This window comes from Enoplosus armatus, chromosome 4 (assembly GCF_043641665.1).
Source record: "Enoplosus armatus isolate fEnoArm2 chromosome 4, fEnoArm2.hap1, whole genome shotgun sequence".
NCBI classification, from domain to species: domain Eukaryota; kingdom Metazoa; phylum Chordata; class Actinopteri; order Centrarchiformes; family Enoplosidae; genus Enoplosus; species Enoplosus armatus.
In genome coordinates this window covers 21,721,935-21,743,891 of record NC_092183.1, presented here as the reverse complement: position 1 = coordinate 21,743,891, position 21,957 = coordinate 21,721,935, and the positions used below count along the sequence as shown (strand labels likewise).

Genomic DNA, 21,957 nt, shown 5'->3' with positions numbered 1-21,957 from the left:
AAAAACACCTACTCATTAGCACATGCTCAATGACGTTCCACAAAAGAAAAGTATTTTTATCTGCAGCCTGATGATGATGATGATGAATCATTGATTGTTATTACAAATTAACACTGAATAAATCGTTTTCTAATCAGTGAAATGTGGAATATCCTGCAAGCAACAGCAGTGTGCACTATGAGTAATTTCCAAGAAGCCTAAGTGGCACAGTGAAATAATTACAGGGAAAGGCTGGGTGTCTGTCTCCTCCTACATATGTATGAGGAGGGAGAGATCCGGCTCATGTGTATAAATACTGACTTCAAGATAGCAAAAGGGAACTGTATCTTTACAGGACATTCCTCCAGACCTTCGGAAAAGCACCCGGAACCAGGTAAGTGCTGTGAGTCGTTTACGGCCTCTAGATAAGCCATCACCTGTATGAAAGTAGTCCTTTCATCAGCAATTGTAATCACTTATTTGACCCCCCCTCCCCAGTTTGTTTGAGTATATTTTTGCTGATTATTTTCAATTCTGTTCTTATTCCATTTCAGCCTTCATCACCACATACACAATGGCAGGTTAGTGCATCGTTTGCTCTGGGATTATTTTCCACAACAGGAACCCAAAAGGCATCATCAGAATGGGGAGGGAGTTTGTATTACCACAGGGCATGATTTATCCTGTCCACTTCCACCACGTTTGAACGTGCCAGCCAGGCAATTGCACAAGACCTGCTTGCTCTAAGCACTAAAAGCTCATCAATTGATGATGTCTTCTCATCTACAGATGCAAGCTTTCAGAAAGAGTTCCTGGAAACCCACAACGCCTACAGGGCAAAGCACAACACGCCGCCGATGACCCTTAGCAGCGAGATGTCTGCTTCAGCTCAGAAATGGGCCGATCACCTGCTGGCAATCAGCACCCTGATGCACAGTGACACTCAGGACGGAGAGAACATCTACAATATGTCCAGCACAGGAACCATTACACTGACAGGTAGATTATAGACCCAACTCCTTTCTTTTCAGTCCTTTTATCAAGTCATTCCTTCTTCCCCCTTGTTTTTTCTGACTAGTCATTTAATCAAACTTTACAAACCACATTCGTTCCTTTATGTCAAGCTGACCAATTTAAATGTCAGTATCATGTTCATTTCATTTTTTGTTCTATTTCATGTTTCAGGGAAAGAACCTGTAGATTCGTGGTACAGTGAGATCAAGGATTACAGCTGGAGCAGCCCTGGATTCGGCGGCAATACTGGTAAAACAACCCACCTGATAAGTTTCATAGGAAGTCTATAAAAAGAGTGCTGCTTTTTTGAATGGGTTTTTGGTTAGATGCCTGAACCAGGGCCTACAAAAATACGTCATCCCTGCGACACTCTATAGAGATAGATTTGAAATGTGACATTGTTAGGTTAAGTGGGAAAGAGAAGAATCAAGGTTTACATCGACCTTATGTTGTAATTTTCATGAATTTAGTTTTGTTTACTTTCAGGTGTAGGTGTACAATATTATGTATTTAATGCAAGTTAGAAAGATAGCACCACACTTTGACCTTACTAAAGTGCTGTGTTCCTCCCTGCAGGTCATTTTACACAGGTGGTGTGGAAAGACAGCACTGAACTGGGCGTGGGCATGGCCACTAATGGCAAAACGGTCTTCGTGGTTGGGCAGTACCGGCCAGCTGGCAACATGAACATGAAGGGATACTTTGAGAAAAACGTCCTCCCACTAGGTAACATATTACCACAATATTGCATTTTTCTTTTGTCTGAGTAGGAGATTGAGTACATTGCCTCATATGGCTGCATTGCCCGCTGAGGGGAAACTTGGTTAGTTTCTTGAAACTAAAACCTGATTCTAAGCTAAATATCCTCTGCTCACTGGATGTATGGCAGAAGATATATTCACGTTTTCTCAGCAGCCTCTCATGCTTCAGGTTTATCATTTCAACACTTGCCTCACCAGTATTTACTGTCACTTTCCAGCGTAAAGACTGTGCATTTTACAGCTGGCAGAGAGGTGAGTGGAGCAGACAACACCTCCATTGAGGGGGGTGGAGTGGGCCCACGGAAAACCTGCACACTGCTGTAGATAACCTGGACCATCCCTGCAACCCCCAACACACAATTGCTGAATATTCCATGTTGTAAATAAGTTAAAAAAAAAAAAAAAATCAAATAAAACACTCTCTTTTATAAAATTGTCTTGATTCAGAATGCTTTTAATTGTATTGAGGTTCAATATAAAGTTTGTAAATCAATGTGGAATTGTCTTTTTCAGTTTATATATATGTTACTGTATAGGGAAATCTAACCCATAGCATGAAGTTGAAGTCAGTTGAAAAGAATGACGTAATGTTGTTCTTATTCTTCAATTCGGAACAAATTCCTTGAGCCTCCTCTGTGTCGTAGCTCTTAAGAGTATTCTTTAATGTGATGTATTCTTATTAGTTTGATAAATATAAGTGTGACATTTTGGGTTAAAACATTAATTACAAATATAAGTAACAGTGATAATAATTGTAATTTCTGTAAACAAATTAGTCCATTGTTGAGAGAAATAGCACTGTGTATTACTAGTGTTTCTCCAAATTAAGAAACAATAACATGCACGTCTTATTGATAGAATACAAGAAAAATGCACCAATTCTATAAGAAATCAGGTCAAAGAAAGAGACAAAAAATTAGAAAACAAGAATCAGGGTCTACAGCCATGTTAACTCCAGCATGCTAACATGCTCACAATGGTAATGCTAACATGCTGATATTCAGCAGGTATTATGTTACCCATGTTCACCCGATGAGTTTACGGTATCCACGGAGCATTTCTGTTTGGCGAGCACACAGAACAGGATCCTTGCTCTGCATGTTGCATACTGAGAAGCACCTGCACAAAAAACGAATCTAATGCTTTTGAAAAACTCCAGAAGTTAGACAAAGATTCATTTATCTAAATAAACCTAAATAAAGCATGTTTTATTTAGAATCAGAATCAGAATCAGAAATACTTTATTGATCCCCGGGGGGAAATTGTACACTGTAACAGGCTGCATGCACGTCGGCGCATGCGCACTAACATCCACTTTAGTGTTTATTTAACATTGTTATCAATGATTCAACGAGATTTGAAACCATTTAATACAAATAGAAATCCTAACTTGGCTTTTATATTACAGTGACTTCATTTCCCAGAAACCCTTTTTTCTCACAAGGTGAAATGAAGATGATACTCTCACTTTCATTTCATTGGCGTTCAAAAGCAAGGGAAAGGTGTGTTCATACTGTGAATGTGCTGCCCACCACCATCATTACCTGTCCAGTCTATTTATATACGGGATGTTTGCATTGCATTGTACGCTGGTAACCACACAGGGAAGTGTAGCGAATGTTAAAAGTAAGGCAAAGATGCAGTGAATCAGGAGGAACAGTACATCTGTACAGATGAGAATTAATGCGTTTACATGTCTGTTTTTCCTAATGTCCTCTGTCCATGAGGAGCGGGATGGTATGCTGGGACAACCTGTCCATCATCAAGGGGCCACAGGTTTGATCACAGCATCAGTTACTATTTTCAAAGTCCGTGGTTTTAACAGGGTCCAGTGAGCTCCTCCTCTAGGACACCGATGATCAAGTTCTTATTTAACATTAAACGCTGTAAAATCACATAGTCTACATGCGTCGTTTACTATGTTATGTGGTGTTTTCTTTAGCAGGGATTTAACCATTTTAGACAGCTAGACGAAGCAGCAAGAAGAGGCCGCTGTCCCTCCGCCGCTTCTAACAGTTCTCAAAGGTACGGCATTGTATTGCTACGTGAATTGTTTATTGTTATAACAAGATGTTTTTCACGTTATAACACGACATATTCACGTTATTACGACATGCAAACTTATCACCAACTTATTGTGCGGAGAACAGATAAGCTCCATTGGATTAAGTTCTGCTTCATGCTTGGGTTGAGACGTGGCGAGAAGGTGGATGATATTGTGCCAAGGTTGAGGATACTGTGAAGAGTACACTAACAAGGATTTTACAATGCATGTACAGAAGGAAGCATGAGTCTCATTGATCAGCTGGAGGGGCACGGTCGTTTTACAATAAGTTATCACTGGGGGTTAAATTGTGATTTGTTATGTAAGGGAGGCGAAGCAGGATATAGTCTAAATATAGCCTCACTGGATCTGGCCTGTACCACAAGCACAAACACACACACACTTCACAAGATGAAACAATAAGGGCCCTATTTAAACACATGGCGCAAGTGCATTTAGGACCCTAGTGTCCCACTCCCCTGTAGGGAAGTGTAAGGCGCAAAGGGGTTGTATTTAGTTTCTTAATTATTCATAGGTGTGTTTTGGGCGTAACATGAGTTAAACCGAGTGTCATCTCCCATTCCCTTTCAAGCCAGGTGCGCCTGCCGATATTTAACTGAGGAGGAGGAGGAGGAGGAGAGCTGCTGCGCCTCCCTCCTGCCTGTCGGGCACATGGAGAGCTGCCTTTTTTCCTGACTGTTACAGTGCGTATCGTCTCCTCTTCCTCACAGCAGTAGGCTTTTATTTTGTTCCCAGCCTTCATCCCCTCACGGAGAATGTCAGGTACTCTACTATGCTGTGCCACTGGGACGCATGTGAGGTTCTATGCGCTATTAGGCAGCCATTAACATATTACGTGGGGGTTAAGAAGATGTATTGCACTTTTCCAGAAGTTACAGAGAATGTAATTGTCCATAGTTCAGTTAGTGAGTCCAGTAAGACCTCCCATTCCACTGATGGCCACACTCTGGGGACAGAGTGGGGATGAGTTAAAGCGTTTGATGGTCTCCTGCAGGAATGATGCTGCTCGGTGGAACACCTTGGGGGGGTATAACTCATTGGCTGAAGATGCTCCTCTTCTAAACCAGCATGTCGTGGAGGGGCTGGGAGACGCTGTTCAGAATGCTAACCAACTTGGAGGATGTTCAGACACACACACACACACACACACACACACACTCAGAGACTTGGGGTGTTGATGTTGGTCAGGGCTTTGCAGAACCATATTTACACCAGTAGGTGGCAGAAACAGACAACTGCTTGAAACTGTATCAGTTCAACAGGAGGGGAATTATAGATCCTCTATCAATCCTTTGGAAAAAGATGTTATTAACATTATTGTGTAAACCTAGGAAGACAGTATTTAGTTTGTAAAAGCCTTGTTTCTATTTTATGTGGGAAGCACAATCATTCCTGCACTGTTTGATTTGATATTGATAGGTTACATTTTACACTTTTCACACCCCATTTCTCATGAGAAATTGTTTCAAATATAGGAGATCCTGACTCACAATTACAAAATTGCTATATTCGTGAAGGGTTAAAGTACCTAGAAATCTTTGTATTGTGAGAAACATGAGAAGAAAAAAAAACTATGCTGCGTTCATTTTAAAGGTGTATTTACTCATGACTCTAATAAAAAGACAGTCGTAGTCGGGGGAGAAGGAAAATTGAATTGTCACAGTTATGGTTAAGGCGTCCTGCAACAATGACCTTTGGGAGGCGTACATGGGTGTGTGTGTGTTGGTTGGGGGTGGGCCATGTTAAAAATTAACAAATCACCCACCAGCTATGAGAGAAGGTAACACAGCGTTTTAGCTGGATTCATGGTTGCTGAAAACGAGGCTTTCCAATTATGTGTAAAGACTGAATCCAAAAACAGTTATTTCAAATAGTAATAATAATTTGTAATATTGTCAATGTCTTGGTTGAATTTCTTTTATAATATATGATACCTGGGTGAATAAATAGTTCTAAAAATAATTCTATATATGCATACATTTTTAATTATTAAACAGTCAAAAACAGGCACCTCAGAAAACAACAACATTTCAAACATTTCATTTTCATGACTGGAACTTTTGAACGGTGGTGTGTGTGTGTCACAGTTTCCACAGTCTCAAGTTCTTTACATAGATGGTACTCGCAGTTACAAGTTTGGGTCAAAGTGTAAGGTGTGACATGGCAGAACACAATTACACCACTTGTTAGTGATGCACCAGCATCGGTTTTCCATTGCCTGCTTGACTTGGCAGGTGATTTGTTTTGTTTTAACTCTCCATAGGATAGCACGGTTATGGCGAGATGTGTGGATCTCAGTGTCATTGCAGCATTACAACCTTGTACGTGTAGATGACACATCCTGTGTGCATTCTGCATGTCTTCCCAAGACTCCAAAGAGACTTGGAGATATCCATCGCCATCCACTCCAAACTCCATATCATAACAGTCCAAATAATAGAGTAACATTAATGTAACGTTATGTTTTAGCGCACCATGAGCTGATCATGTTGTAATGTTAAGAGCTCAAAATGTAAAGGAAGTAAAAGGGAAAACAACAAGATCGACTGGACCAGTGGTTCCTTTTTCTTAAGGGGACCACTTACCATTGTACATACACTGGTGACCCCCACCCACAATTACAAAAAAGGGGAAAAAGTAGCCTACTTGAAATATCTTTATGTATATTTCATTATATTCATTGCATAAAAAACAATAACAGCACAGAACAATTAACTGTACAATTAGCCTAAGTAGTGAACTTAATACCTGCAGGAAGTTTGTGTAAAACTAGCAATTTGTATAAATATATATGTTTTTAAGAACACAATTCTATGTCCGTATTATAATTTTCTTTTAATTTCACTATCATAAATACGTTTTAATAGTCCAAGCAGCCTGGCTTTATAATAAAATGAATAAAGATATAAAGTTCTAAAATAACCCTTAAATGTAGTTGTCTTCCTCACAGAAACGAATTAAATGCATGTATATTATATTTTATACATATAAACATTCTTACGCCCTTAAAATCAAGAGGGCTTAGCGACCCCTGGACTAGACCGACCACTTTAACAAAAAGTTAAAGAGTAGTAGCACCGAACTTCACTAACTTAACTTATGCATTGGGTCTATTTGTAAATTGTAAACTACATGGATCATATATGCCACTGCTGTCGACATAAACAGCCGACATTTTGGTTATGCAGGATTTACTTGTGTTAAGAGCAGCGTAGAGGTCACTGTTCCTCAAATTACTTCCTTTTCCTCCGACATCTTCTACTTGGTGATTCTGCCGGGGTTCTGTGCGCTCGCAAAGCAGAAATGCTCCCTCGCGAGGATGCTTTTCTGCTCGTGGTTTTGAGACCAATTAAACGCCATACAAAACCATTAAATGCTATATAGACTACGAGTAGAATTTTGGATTTGATTCTGTGTTGCACTGGGAGCTGATAAAGTGGTTTATACACAGGAGTAGTATGGCTGCTGCATTTTGAATAAACTACAGCCTTCCTATGGTTTGTTTGGCTAATAACTTGTTGCAGAGACAATGGCTGTCTTCAAAACCGCCACCACATACCACCAACAAATGCAGTATGCAGTATATTCTACATGCTGTTCATATTAGTATTCAGTACGAAACTGTCAAATCGATTTATTGTGCAGTACGCCCTGCCAGGCTTAAATAATATAATCAAACAAAGGCTGTAACGTTGTGTATTACATTATGCAACTATTTTACCTAAGAATAACAGCTTCAAAATCATTTAGATGGTACACTGACTTGTAACAACATTCCCACTCCGCTCCCTGAACGTCTGTTCCTGCACTATGTAACTTTGCTTGAGCAGATACTCTCTCCGGCAAGAAGTGCGTAACGCTTTACGTCACTACGTCACATGCCACCAATTAAGAAGCTAAAAGTGGATTGCACTCCAAAACTGTAGGGCTGCCAAGACGCAACAAAAAATAAAAATGACTGCATAATAGGGCTTTAAAAGAATACTTTCACCTTCCTGTGCGTGAACTAATGTCTGATAATACGTTTCAGAGTGACTCACTGCAACCCTTTTCATCTCTCCTTGTGGTGAGAGCGTGGTGGCTCATCCAATAAGCAGCAGTATGTGAGAGTCAAACACACAGGAGAAGAAGAAGAAGAAAAGCAAGGTAAAAACTAAGGCTGTATTCGAAACCGCCTACTACATACTACCGACAAATGCAGTATGCAGTACATACTGCTACTACATACGGCTTTTCATACCAGTATGCAGTATGAAACTGTCAAATCAATTTATTTTGCAGTATGCCCGGACAGGCTTAGCCGGTTTCCGGTTTTGAAAAGCAGAAGTAATAATCATGCAGGTGTTATGCACCTGCCTTACAAAAGTCGGAGCAAACTTTTAAATGAGGCCTTGTAGATCTAATATGAGTGAAGATTCAGTATCCGGGTTGCTTATTTCTCGACTCCAATTTGTTCAGAAACAGATTTTGGTGGACCTCTGAGGTGAAATAAGGGAAAGTTTACGTAACGTTAATGGCCAACCACCGCCAACACTGGGGTAGGACACAGTATGCAAGGTAGACCGGTCTGATGCAGACTGGAGATTTTTTTCCAAATCAGTACGACATCTGGGTGTTTTTGACATACTGCATGTTTTGCTTTTGTTTGCATACTGCATGCTACATGCTACATTTTGGCCAAATCAGTATGTACTGCTAGTATAGTAGGCAGTTTCCAATACAGCCAGTGACTCAAAGTGTGAATACATTTCCTGTCTCTGTATTTTCTGTCTCTAATTAAAACCACATTTCCCACAAACCATGTTGCTTCCTGACCCCTCCCCTTTGCTGGCATGATGGAAGTGATTTTTCTGTGAGCCTCCAGCTGCCAGGAAGTCTGCAATTCAGTCCTAAGGCCATTAGAGGCAGCCAGTCTCTCTTTGCTGATAACATTGTGGTGATGAATAGGATATGATTTAGAAATGCGATGATGCTACATGCATCAAATTTAAGCTCATCGCTAAAACAGACGATGCCAATACACTCAGTAAGTACACAGAATCCTGAAGACAATCAAGTCCCAGATACAGTACAGACGACAGTAGATGGAAGAGTAGAATAAGACCCCCCCCCCCCCCCCCCCCCAAAAACCCCACCCCTCCCCCGGTGCAGCCAGCTGGGCCTGAGGCAACGCCCCAACATTATGGCACTGTTGTATTTTTGTGACACGATATCCTGTGTGCGCAGGGTGGGCGGATGCATTATGAACTTCCCCTGGACCTTGCTGACTATCGTGCTCAGTACACGGCGGGGCTGTGGCTGTGCATAGCCTGCTGGTGACTGTCTGGCCGTGTTAGCATCAAATTGACTTCCTGACTCAACTCTCTGGAGAGCAGCCAAGCAGACACAGCACTCTTAAAGACACATAACGCACAGTAATGGAAAGGGGAAAACAATGGAGGGATGCATTTCTCCCACTGTATTATTCAAAAGCAGGGCAAATATGTATTAATGTGGCTCTCATGTCTTATTCATCCCCCCCAAAAAAACCCTCTTTAGGGAATGGGGAAATGCAGTATCCACAAATAGAATGTGTTCTTTCTGTTTTCTTGCCCATTTCAATTAGTTTGTTTAAGAAAATGAACTTTCTATTGATTATTTACAGCCCACACTTCTTCATGCAGTATTGCTACGTCTGCCTGTTAGTATACTATTGATATTTATATAGAAATCAATATGATAAATGATTTATACATAAATAAATGTAATACATTTGAATGTGATTTAGCTTAACCACCAAACTGCACAATTTCCACTGAAGTCAAAAGCTGAGGTGGCAGTTAAGCTAAGCTAGTTAGCTTTAGCAGGTGTTTTTATTTTTTGTGACTGGAATTAGCTACTGCCTCATTGAGTAATATGGAATAACAAAATGAATTACTAAGCTTTTGTATAAACTGTATATCCAGTATATAACAGAATATCATTATATACACAATTTAGTATAACATAACATAACTTAACTCTTGCCAAGGCTAGCTGCCCAGCTAGCTTATATAGCTGTACTGCTTTTGCTGTAAATATAGCTTTTAAATTATTATATGACATTTCTATGGCATACAAGTTTCTTGTGTGGTAAAAAATAATTTTGACCAAAAAGTGTTTTGCTGTAGGGCAGTATTGGTTATAATGGAGTGTTTACAAAACAGTGGCCTAAATCCAAAAATCAGTATCATCAATCAAGTTTCAATCATACATCTTTGTTAAAAAGTCTATTCATTCTGCTTCTTTCCCAGCTGAGCCATTGTATCTTCCAGCGTCTTTTACAAAGCCAGCTCGGGGTGTAACCTGCAGTCAAACAAAACCCAGTTTGTCCTGACACACTTTGATCATGTCTAGTGTGTGTGTGTGTGTGTGTGTGTGTGTCTATGGCCTGAAAGTGTCGCAGTTTGTGGCACAGAATGCGAGACTGGCTGAATGCTGCTGCAGCGGGCAGTCAGTAACTTGATATGAGAGTGAATCAGTGGTTCTCTCAGCAGACATACTGTACATGAGCCCAGCTGTTCCGGTCTAACACCTGTCCACCCCAATAACCCATTTCGTTGAGCTGGTACTTGCTTTATTTATTTTGTCCAAAATTTGAAATAGCTGCCCCTGATCATTTGTTGTGCTCACAGTATTGGAAAATTACATTTAAAAAAAATCAACAGCACAATTTCTTTGCAGAAACAATGTCCCCCAAACAATGCACTGGAGAATCTACAGTTTCCTTTGGAACTTCTTTGTATTTAAGAAATAGTCCCTATGAAATGATAAAATATGAAATAGTTTGGGATTGAAGGTAAAAATGTATTCCATGTTCTCTACCAGAGTTCATCCCTGTGAGACAGACAGTGACAATGTCTGTTGTGGTTTTTCGTAAGCGGACATATTCTGTGATCAAATTACATCGGTGACATCACATTTAATCTTGTTAAAGCATTATAACCTCTGAGCAGGATTGATGCGGGTGTGTCTATGCTGGCGGCATCTGTTCCCTTTTTTGTAATATTGATCTAGCTGCTGGAGGCTGAGTGCTGAATGCTGCAGTGTCCCGAGAGATGCTGAGTCATGGTAGCAGCACTGGTTCTACAGGACTTCACAGAGACACGCTGCGTGGTACTGTACTGTATAAGCACACTATGGGAAATGCTTCATCATGAGGCACTGTACTCATAAAAAGGCAGCAAAATCTCCTCCCAGTACCCGGAAAGGTTTTTCATGCATTAAGCTCCAGCTGACCTGCTCAAACTGTCACCACAAACCACTCAATGCACACCCTCCATCCTCCTAAAGAAAGAGATCAGTGAATAATTGATCGGCTGCAGCACAAAGAAAACCGACTGAAGAGGAGCAAAACTGAATGAGATCAAATCCATGTCTGTAACAAACACATTCTGTCAGCGTTTATCACTGGAATATGCGTATGTGTTACACAGCATAGACATGTTACCTAGTCGATGTTTGCAGTAACCAGGATAAATTCCCCCAGCAGAACCCCACCCACTAATACATTTAACGTTTAATTTGTGTCTCTCATCTGGTGCCAGGTATGTTATGCTGCTGAACATTGCTAAAAAAAATCCTTTCCCTATATTTTAATTCATTTTGTTATTTGCCTCAACCAGTCAAATTTAGCCTAAACAAAGACTAAGAGTCTGCAGCCATGCTAGCAGCTCTGTAAGGCAGTGCTTTGAATGCTAAATGCTAATGTCTGCATGCTAACATGCCCCCAATGACCACACTAATGTTTAGGAGGTATAATGTTTAACATGTTCACCATCTTACATTAGCTTTTTAGCATGCAAATATTGATTAGATATAAACACAGTAAACACACAGTACAGCTGCTATCATCAGTGATGCAGCGATTTGGTCATTAACCAAATGGGACAAAATTCTGATTCTGGAAATATGGTACAGCCCAAGATGCTCAGCACTTTGGGGACCATGTTCGCAGATAAATGGTTTTCCCAGGTTGGTATGGAAGAACTGGACTGGACCTGCACAGAGCCCTGACCTCAACCCCATCCAACACCTTTTGAGATGAAGTGGAACGCAGAGTATAAGCAGCATATTTTTATATGTCCATGGTTATGGAATGAGATCACAATCACATACAGGTGCAATATTCATGCCGTCCACATACTATGGTTGGGTTGGCCATCTCGTGTGACTCAGTATCAGAAATGATCCTTTGCCATTGTTAAGATATGAGAGAGCTCCTTTTACCAAAATAGGTTCAAATGAAAGGCTTCAGCAGCAAAACAATAATTTTCACAGATTTAAACAGTGTTGTAATGTCACACAGCAGACAATATAAATATTCAGTATACCGTATAGAAGCTGTGTTTTTAGAGCCGGTGGATATAAAGTAGCCCGCTGCTAACATTAGCTAACATTATTGGTAATGCTGGGGAAATGCAGTATCCACAAATAGAATGTGTTCTTTCTGTTTTCTTGCCCATTTCAATTAGTTTGTTTAAGAAAATGAACTTTCTATTGATTATTTACAGCCCACACTTCTTCATGCAGTATTGCTACATCTGCCTGTTAGTATACTATTGATATTTATATAGAAATCAATATGATAAATGATTTATACATAAATAAATGTAATACATTTGAATGTGATTTAGCTTAACCACCAAACTGCACAATTTCCACTGAAGTCAAAAGCTGAGGTGGCAGTTAAGCTAAGCTAGTTAGCTTTAGCAGGTGTTTTTATTTTTTGTGACTGGAATTAGCTACTGCCTCATTGAGTAATATGGAATAACAAAATGAATTACTAAGCTTTTGTATAAACTGTATATCCAGTATATAACAGAATATCATTATATACACAATTTAGTATAACATAACATAACTTAACTCTTGCCAAGGCTAGCTGCCCAGCTAGCTTATATAGCTGTACTGCTTTTGCTGTAAATATAGCTTTTAAATTATTATATGACATATGATATAAAGTAGCCCGCTGCTAACATTAGCTAACATTATTGGTAATGCTGGTAGCGGATGTTCCCCTTCAATCCAGCTGTTGTAGCCTTTGTTTTAGGCTTTCGCGGCTAAATGAACTCTGGAAAACATTCACTGTGTATCCACTCCTCCGAAACTAAAGCATGATTAACACTTTTCTAGCTATGTCTAGGCAACTTAGAGCACTCGGTTGAGGTTAGGGGAAGATTGTAGTCTTGGTTGAATCTCGCTGAAGAATCTCCCTGCTATGTCTGATCATTAAACATCGGGCATTGCGGGGTTCTAGCTTGTCACCTTCCTGTTGCAGGACGGTTTTGCCAAATAGTCCAAAGGCATGAGATGACTGATTACACAGTCCAGTTTGCCCAAATGTCTGCTTGTCAAACTTGCCAAACTTTGCCCCACAATTTCAGCAAGTACACCTTGAAAACAAGGCCTACTGTAGAGATGGGGATTAGCTCCACAGCACAAGCTAGCTGGTCATACGTGCTTCCATCCCGACTCATCCTCTCTGTGAGCTCTGTCATGGAGCAAACAGAGGAGGCCTTTGTGTGTCAGATTACAATGCACACACAGTAGAGCCTATGAGTGTGACCTACATACTGTATGATATGATAAGCATAGCAGTGGTGCTCCTGCCTGTAAAGACACCTTGGCCCAGGCTGAGTGAATATGAACTCATAATAACACTATTTCTATTTAATGAGACACACACAATGAATTACTATCCATCAGAAAACCTTTAGTAGTCTGCACATGTACTAATCTACAGAAAAATGTATGGTTTGCATTGATACCGTGCTAAAGGGCTGGGTAGGTCCATGAAAAGCTTATTTAAAGCCCTGTACAGAAGTCCACAACGCCCAGTGGGAAAGCCTAATCGTCATGGCAACAACCACCTGGGAGTGATGCCCCCCTCCCTCCCATTAGAGACATGGCTGTGGCAACTGTACCACGCAGGAGCGCCTGGCACTCAGATTAACTATTAATAAGCCCATCTGCACTCATTCCACAACTCTGCTTTACAGCACACAACACAGTACTAACACACCAGGCCCAGACTTTTCTTTTCTCCAGACAGCCTGGTGTCTGAGCCGGCTTCCGTACGTTGTGGTTAAACCTTACATTCAAGCTGATTCTAATATTTTTATTAGTGCATTATCTTCAGAGTGAATCACGACTCCGTAAGGTGCTATGTCTGAGAGGAATAAAAGCTGACTCTGACATTCAGACTGGAGGAAAGCACTTTACATAATAAGGACTAGAGAGGTTTGGTGTAATGCACATCCTGTGTAAGATAATTCCCATACTTGCTTGTTCCTTGATTCTGAATCAGTTCATCTTCCCTGCACTGGCACTTCACCATCACACATCATCATTAACATTAAGTTACATCTATCAGAGCATTGCAGGGCTCTTTTTTGGTTCTCTGCCTTGTGGATAATCTCATAGGCCCAAGCCTACTGTTCACTGTGTTACACACACTTAAAAATGTAATTTCAAAACGTGACATAACTCCACACACATTTTTATTCATTAGGACCGGTTTCTGTAAATGCGATGGTACTGCCTAGTTGTTTCAATCATGCACAATAAAGGCCAAGAATGCAGCTTTTCATTCCAAACAGTAGCTGATTACCACAATGGAAAGCTGTAGACTCCTTGACCTGAGGCACATGACTGAAAATCACTGCTGTAGCCACACCAGAGACACGTCCAGTCCTGTTGCGACAGTTTCCGCTAGTGAAACTTCTGCTAAACTGGACCATTGTGTTACTCAGCCACGTGGACTGTGGCTAACTATCAGTCATCTACGATTGCTGTCTTATAACTGATCAAATCAAAATATATTTTTACTTTGATCGTCGAATTAAAACGTTTCACTGTCTTTACATGACGCTAACGTGCGGCTGTTAAAAGCAGAACATAATCTGTTGTCAGTGTCGCATTTCTATTCCGCCATCATGAAGGAAGTAGGCCAACGTCTACAGATTACATGTTAGTCACACGTTTGAGATGAATGTGATTGGCAGACGGATAAAACCAATGGCGGATAAGCATTTGACCATTTGATTGGTCTAAATTTGTGCCTGTATAGCATGCTTGCGCGAATCAGCCAATAGGTATTCGAGCTGCGGAGCAGAGGGAGGTTCTAAATGTAGTATAAAACCGAGCGTTGAGCCGTCGACCACGCACATAAAGAAAAGCAAAGTCATTCATCGAAAGGTCTAGTCTACCTCCAGCTAAAAAAATGAGGGAAATTGTGCATCTTCAAGCCGGCCAGTGCGGAAACCAGATTGGTGCCAAGGTTAGTAAAACTATTTTTCTTTTGCGTAATAAATTGAGACATTTCATTCAGAAACATCGTGTTCTCTGCTCTATGAACCGGTGCTTTGTGTCACCCAGAAACCACACCCTGGGAATATCGATGTGTCCCATTTATGAAAATTGCCCCCCTTAACGTCTAATCTAAACTCGATGACTTCTTAGGACGTCTTTAGGGTCGTAATGCGTCGAAGTTTAAATGAATTAAAACATTTTGGAGCATGTTGTAAATATTCACAAATTTTATCTGTCAATCATATAGCCCGACTGTTGTAGCAAACATTATAAGAGCCTTATCGTTATCCGTTTTAAACGTTACTGACGGCATTTTCGTTAACGAACTAGCTTAACATCACCATTGTTCGTTCGGCAAATGTTACTGCAATGCGAAAAAAGGGAGGTGAGGATTGTCGATAGAAAAAAAACAAGCACCATAATCCTTTTAACGTTATATGAACTGTGTAACGGTAACACTATGCATGTGGATGCATCGTAGTTTTTCTCTATTTCTCAAGATGAATGTAAGTTGGTTTTGTAACAGTTCCCGGCTCATTGAGGCCTACTTGGCAGTGCTTTTGAACTGCGCCCGGCTTTTGCCTCAAGTAGGCGGTGTTGGCGGTTAATGACGTAACAAGGAATTTTCAAATTCATAAGCCATGACTCTCAGCCAATAGGAGGTCAGGCCGCGCGCGCCGAAGACAACACGGCGGGAAATTACTTATCAACTATTCAACTTCAACCTTTTTTAACATTAATAATTATTGCAAACTTGAATACACCAATAAGCTGTAAATATAACGGACTCAGATGATTGATGAATGCATGTTTAGTCATTTTGGGGGGGTATCAAAGGTGTGTACTTACACTTATACTTGCATTACTTGCATTTCTTACAGTTTTGGGAGGTGATCAGTGATGAGCATGGTATTGACCCCACTGGCACATACCATGGTGACAGTGACCTGCAGCTGGACAGGATCAATGTCTACTACAATGAAGCATCAGGTATGTCTAAAGCAACCCTGATTTTTAATATTGCAAACCACTAAGACTCATCTTTTTCCCTCACCTTATCTGCTTTATTTAATTTTTTTATTTTTGTAGGTGGTAAATATGTGCCCCGCGCAGTGCTGGTTGATCTGGAGCCAGGCACCATGGACTCTGTGAGGTCCGGACCTTTCGGCCAGATCTTCAGACCAGACAACTTTGTTTTTGGTAAAAATGAATAAAATGTCCATTCTTCCAGAAATTTTCAACAGCTATTCATTATGCACCAGAGTGCTGTGAAGCTTAATCTTGACTTTTGTCTTACAGGCCAGAGTGGTGCTGGCAACAACTGGGCCAAGGGTCACTACACAGAGGGTGCAGAGCTGGTGGACTCTGTCCTGGATGTGGTGAGGAAGGAGGCAGAGAGCTGTGACTGCCTGCAGGGCTTCCAGCTCACACACTCCCTGGGTGGTGGTACAGGCTCTGGTATGGGCACCCTACTCATCAGCAAGATCCGTGAAGAGTACCCCGACCGCATCATGAACACATTCAGCGTGGTGCCTTCCCCAAAAGTATCTGACACAGTTGTTGAGCCCTACAACGCCACACTATCAGTCCACCAGCTTGTAGAAAACACAGACGAGACATACTGCATCGACAATGAGGCCCTGTATGACATCTGTTTCCGCACCCTCAAACTCACAACCCCCTCATACGGTGACCTCAACCACTTGGTCTCTGCCACCATGAGCGGCGTCACCACCTGCCTCAGGTTCCCCGGACAGCTCAACGCTGACCTGAGGAAGCTGGCTGTAAACATGGTGCCATTCCCTCGTCTGCACTTCTTCATGCCAGGTTTTGCTCCCCTGACAAGCAGAGGTAGCCAGCAGTACAGATCACTTACTGTGCCAGAGCTCACCCAGCAGATGTTCGACGCCAAGAACATGATGGCTGCCTGTGACCCGCGTCACGGCCGCTACCTGACAGTGGCTGCCATCTTCCGTGGCCGCATGTCCATGAAGGAGGTTGACGAGCAGATGCTGAATGTACAGAACAAGAACAGCAGCTACTTCGTCGAATGGATCCCCAACAACGTCAAGACCGCTGTCTGCGACATTCCTCCCCGTGGCCTCAAGATGGCTGCCACCTTCATCGGCAACAGCACAGCCATCCAGGAGCTGTTCAAGCGCATCTCTGAGCAGTTCACAGCTATGTTCAGGCGCAAAGCTTTCCTCCACTGGTACACTGGCGAGGGTATGGATGAGATGGAGTTCACTGAGGCAGAAAGCAACATGAATGACCTGGTGTCTGAGTACCAGCAGTACCAGGATGCCACAGCTGAGGAGGAGGGAGAGTTTGAGGAGGAGGGTGAGGAGGAGCTGGCCTAAAACGTACCATTTTTACAAAGCTCTGCTGTCAAATCTTTGCCGTGAAATGTAACGTTCCAAGTCTTTTCCAGTTTTCAGTGTTCTGTCTGCTGTTCATGTTAATAAAAGTTCTTGTGCATATTTGACGTTTGCCTCCCTGGTTTTAATGGCTTGGTATAGGTCTTACCTGGCTAAATATGTACTGATGAAGAGAATGACGACGAATTCTCAGTTTTTGAGCAGATGCACTGTACATAAAGTGTTGCTGCATGACTGGTATTTTGCCAGAAATTAGAATAAAATAAGTATTAGATATACAGAAGAGTAAATGCTACTGCTTCAATTAACTCCACTGGAGTTGAGGTTGAATGCTTTGTTTATTGTACTGTGAATACTATGACATTACATAATTGGCCAAATACAGTTTACAGATCTGAAGGGTCAAAGCATAAAGAAACCAGATATACAGTACATGTCAGTCTCCTGTGTTATCCTGCCTGACTACATGTAGACTTGGTGCCCAGCTGACATGGAGCTCAGAGCAGATTAATTTACAATACCAGATCAAAGTTCATATGCTGCTGCACTAACGACATCATAAGCTCAATTTTCTCCAGCATGTGACTGTTGGAATGGCTTAAATGCTCCCTACATCACAGGATTAGTACATTTTATCACCAGAACATAACATATGCTGCCAATGATATGTGAATTAGACTGACGTGTATGGGTTGTTTTAGTGATCTACACGTTTCTACTGAATTAAAAGATACACCACAAAATACCTCTTGCCAACCTTTTTCATGTGGTTGCTCATTCTTGGAGACTTTCTGGTTGTGGCCACTAGGTGGCAGTGTTGGCTACACAATTCTTTTCCACAAGAGGTAGGCGAGGATGCTTACGGCCAATGCCAGCAGCGTCCACCAGCACACTTTCTTCACCTGGCCCTCCAAGCCCTGCTTCTCTCCAAAGCGTGACACGAAACCACACTGTCAAAAGCATATCAATAGAGGAAAGGTTCAAATGAAATTATACATTTCTGAACTGTATACTGTCATAATAGGATGTTCTGTACAAAGGGTACACCATCACAGTTAAATAGTAATTGGTTGAGTATTGTCCTTCCTCAGTGCAGTAAGAGAGCAAAAAGTGACGGTTCATTTGGTTTGAATTATTATTTTACTACTATACTTACTACTACTATGAGTTACTAATTTTTTTTAATTGTTTTTGGTTGTTTTGTTTTCAGAAATCAGAGGAGGGTTTTTTGTATCTTGTGAAAATATTGGTCCATTTTGATACAACTTTTTAAAAGCCACGAGAAACCAGCATTTTTAATGGCATCTTGTTTGAAAAAGGATGTTGATGTAATGAGAAAATGAAAATAAAGTGACATTACTGACGTATTCTCTGCTGACAACACATTTTTAACAGACTGTATTAAAACTAGGGCCATGGAGTTTGGTGAAAGATGCTATCAAGTTGCATCATGGGAAGTGTAGGATCTGACCCATACTAGGGTCTACAAGTCAGGATACCTCGGCCTCTGCTGCTTCGATTAAAGTTATTCTTTTTTAAGTCTGTCTCTTTCATGCCCCTGATGTTTATAGAAAGACTAAGACTAAATACTTTATTGATCCCCGGGGGGAAATTAGACAAGACGCAGATGTAGATATGCAGATGTAGATATTCACAGATGTAGATATTCACTTGGGAACGCTTACCCATCCTCCCTTGTCTCGTATCTCAGGGCAGATGACCCTCTCTACATAGGCCCCCACGCACTCTTTCAGCTGTTGCAGGACCACCACCATGCCCCTCTCATGGCAATGCAGAGCCATCTGGCCAGCCAGCACATACACTGACAGCACAGCACTCCAGGCCAGGTCCCTGCACCGCCCCCCGGGGACGGGGGGAAAGAAGTGCTCGTCCAGGATACTCATGAGCATGGGGCAGGCCGTGCGCTCCGTCACGTCCTGGAAGACGCGAGGCCAGCGCCTGAAGAAGATGGGGAAGCGGTTGAGGAGCTCGTCTCCGGCGTGGCGAAGGGCTGCGGTGCAGGCTGTAGGGGCAGGACCCATGGTGCCATCTGCCCCCCCTGTGGTAACATAGTCTATGTAGTCATGGGCCATCAGAAAAGCCTCTCTCACCAGCGGGTCAGGACTGTTCAGGCCCAGTCTGGCCTCTGGCACCTCCGACTGGCACATGGTCGCCTTCGCTAATCACCAAGCTGTATTCTCAGTTGGCCACAGATGACAGCTCCCTTATCAAACAGCATAGCCATGCTGGAAGTGACATCAGTCTGTCATAGTGGTGTGGGGATGCTGTTAATGTGACATTTGAATCAGAATCAGAATCAGAAATACTTTATTGATCCCCGGGGGGAAATTGTACAAATTTGAAAAAGATTACAGTGCAGAGAAGAGGGGAATAAACATGTATACCGCAGGAGTAAGCATTTAGAACTCACCTCCTCTTCAATGAGAAACACCAAGTGGCACTGAGACGCACCACACGCCGATAAGGAAGAAACAGCCAGCAGGTGAAAGAGTGTTGGGGTCCAGAGGAGTGCGTACAGTATGTTTTGCAGTCAGACTGGGTCACCCTAGTCCCCTTTGCCAGCTAAATATAGAGCCCTTGCTGGAAACTGACACTGAAACTCCAACCTCGCATGCACAGTCATGGCCGTCCTGACACACATCCCCATTCCAACACAACAAGAGGCAGGGCTAGATAAAAAGCACAGAGGGCCTGCCGACTGGGGCGAAACAATCAAAGGCGATATGTGATGTTGATGGGTTGCAGCTCTCAGTGAGGTATTAACATCATGCGCATAATAAGAATGGTTTTGTTTATGAAGTATAAGAAATGCACAGGAATATGACTTAGTGTGACTACTAAGTATTTAACTCATACCATATTTCTGATCTTATCTCAGCATTTCTGAGCTCTAAACAAAATGATCATTTTGCTGTCATAAAGCTTATTCTCTTGGATAATCCCGGGACTATAATTAGCACTGGGAGTCTTCTAAACAGCATGGAATACAAATGAGGTTTTAAAGGATCGGTTCACCTACCAGATTCTGAGATTTCCGCTTCCACCGCAATACAGTGGAGGTGGATGGAGTTGAAATTGTGGTGCTCGCAGCATGAATGTTAAAAAAAATCAACTTGTCTTTCCCATAGACTGCATATAAAGATGGACGACACAACAGTTCCCCAAAATTTAAGCCAAAATGTCTTGATCCTCCCCTGTTAGCGGATGGGACATGGGCCGAACTAAAAAATCAAAGTACACTTCAAATACATTTTTCCCAAAGATGGTTTCTGTCATTTTAGGTAGTTCTCATCACGCAGCTGTAGCTAAAATCAACAGATGAATTGCTCATTAATTGTACACAGGAAATGAAACTTACTTTCCGTGGTCCGTTTTTGGGGCAGCCCAACCAGAGAGAGGGAAGAAATAAATACTGGTAGATGAATCAAGGCACCATTTAAATTGCAGAACCCCCCCCCCACACACACACACACTATTTATCTATTTATCCCTTCACTTTTGTGATATGAACCACATGTTTGGGCCGTTCCATACTGCTATGTGCAGACATGGGATATTATATGTATTTGTACACGCTGGCTCACTGTCACACTGTCATGGCCTACTGGGACACTTGAATAGAGCTTTTCCGACTATGACAAGTCAAAATGTCTGCAGTGAAAAAGGCCTATTCTAGAGTACAACCTGCCACCACATGGGAGCAGTAATGTATTACTAGAGAAACACTACCTCTCGTTCACCATTGTGGGTGCTTATTATACTGTGTGTGTGTGTGTGTGTGTGTGTGTGGTTGGAGCTGTGGCAGGCTCACATGGAATTTGATCGCTCTCCCTCGAATTTGAACTCGTAACCACTTGTTTACGATGAACTTCAAAATAAAAGCTGCTTCAGCATTGAGTCACACGCGCAGGCCAATTAACTCTTCCCACATGTTCATCAGCAATCTCACCTCCTCGTGAACTAAAAGTACATGCAAATGCAAACATGGAGAGCCATTCTAATTAGATTCAAGTAAATGTATTTAAATTGTGGATAATGCCTGTGAGATCTCTCCCATAGACTAACACTCAGGCACGCATGGCTAGATCTACATCGTCCCTTAAGTGTTTCCTCTCCTTTTATGAAATGGCTTTATGCGTCACATGGGGATCAATCAAATGCTCTGTGTATGGCATTTATGTACGTTGTTAATACACTGATTTATAGTGGAGCAAAGACATGATCAAGTGGTACCATTAGCAGCTCTGTGTTCTCTGGCCATCTGGTGCAGCATACATTGTGAATGTGCATGGGAGGGAAGATAAGGCTAACCATCCAGAAAGAACCCTAACCCACCCCCTACACACACACACACACGCACACGCACACAAACCTTCAGATGTACTATGAGACTGAGTGTGTAAAATGG

At 41.8% G+C, this 21,957-nt stretch overlaps 2 protein-coding genes and 1 pseudogene across 12 annotated transcripts; 2 read left to right on the top strand and 1 right to left on the bottom strand.

Annotated features, from left to right (window-relative positions):
* The first annotated feature begins 222 nt into the window (after window positions 1-222).
* On the top strand, window positions 223-2,116 carry LOC139284687 (Golgi-associated plant pathogenesis-related protein 1-like; annotated as a pseudogene).
* Window positions 2,117-15,016: 12,900 nt separating this feature from the next.
* tubb2b (tubulin, beta 2b) lies at window positions 15,017-17,635 on the top strand. Of its 11 annotated transcripts, none has more exons than XM_070905157.1 (5): window positions 15,017-15,118; window positions 16,032-16,140; window positions 16,240-16,350; window positions 16,450-16,529; window positions 17,388-17,635. In XM_070905157.1, the coding sequence occupies exons 1-5, from the start codon at window positions 15,062-15,064 to the stop codon at window positions 17,508-17,510; spliced, it is 480 nt and encodes a 159-aa protein (XP_070761258.1). In that variant the 5' UTR covers window positions 15,017-15,061; the 3' UTR covers window positions 17,511-17,635. The 11 variants fall into 11 exon arrangements, with proteins under 11 accessions (XP_070761258.1, XP_070761256.1, XP_070761253.1 ...); XM_070905155.1 differs by having other exon boundaries at window positions 16,450-16,541; window positions 17,148-17,635; XM_070905152.1 differs by having other exon boundaries at window positions 16,450-16,561; window positions 16,895-17,635.
* A 714-nt stretch (window positions 17,636-18,349) lies between these two features.
* bcl2l16 (BCL2 like 16) lies at window positions 18,350-19,742 on the bottom strand. Its single transcript, XM_070903869.1, has 2 exons — window positions 19,214-19,742; window positions 18,350-18,478 (listed from the first exon to the last, which is right to left on the bottom strand). Exons 1-2 carry the CDS (start codon window positions 19,694-19,696, stop codon window positions 18,350-18,352), a joined length of 612 nt encoding a protein of 203 aa, XP_070759970.1. The 5' UTR covers window positions 19,697-19,742.
* Window positions 19,743-21,957: the final 2,215 nt, after the last annotated feature.

What these genes read in the sequence shown, in the direction of transcription:
- tubb2b (XM_070905147.1), top strand. Translation starts at nt 15,062, where the DNA reads ATGAGGGAAATTGTGCATCTTCAAGCCGGCCAGTGCGGAAACCAGATT. An exon ending in AATGAAGCATCAGGTATGTC is followed by an intron (nt 16,148 to 16,237) that starts TAAAGCAACCCT and finishes TTTTATTTTTGT; the next exon opens with AGGTGGTAAATATGTGCCCC. An exon ending in ACCAGACAACTTTGTTTTTG is followed by an intron (nt 16,351 to 16,449) that starts GTAAAAATGAAT and finishes TTTGTCTTACAG; the next exon opens with GCCAGAGTGGTGCTGGCAAC.
- bcl2l16 (XM_070903869.1), bottom strand. Translation starts at nt 19,696, where the DNA reads ATGTGCCAGTCGGAGGTGCCAGAGGCCAGACTGGGCCTGAACAGTCCT. An exon ending in TACGAGACAAGGGAGGATGG is followed by an intron (nt 18,479 to 19,213) that starts GTAAGCGTTCCC and finishes TGCTTTTGACAG; the next exon opens with TGTGGTTTCGTGTCACGCTT.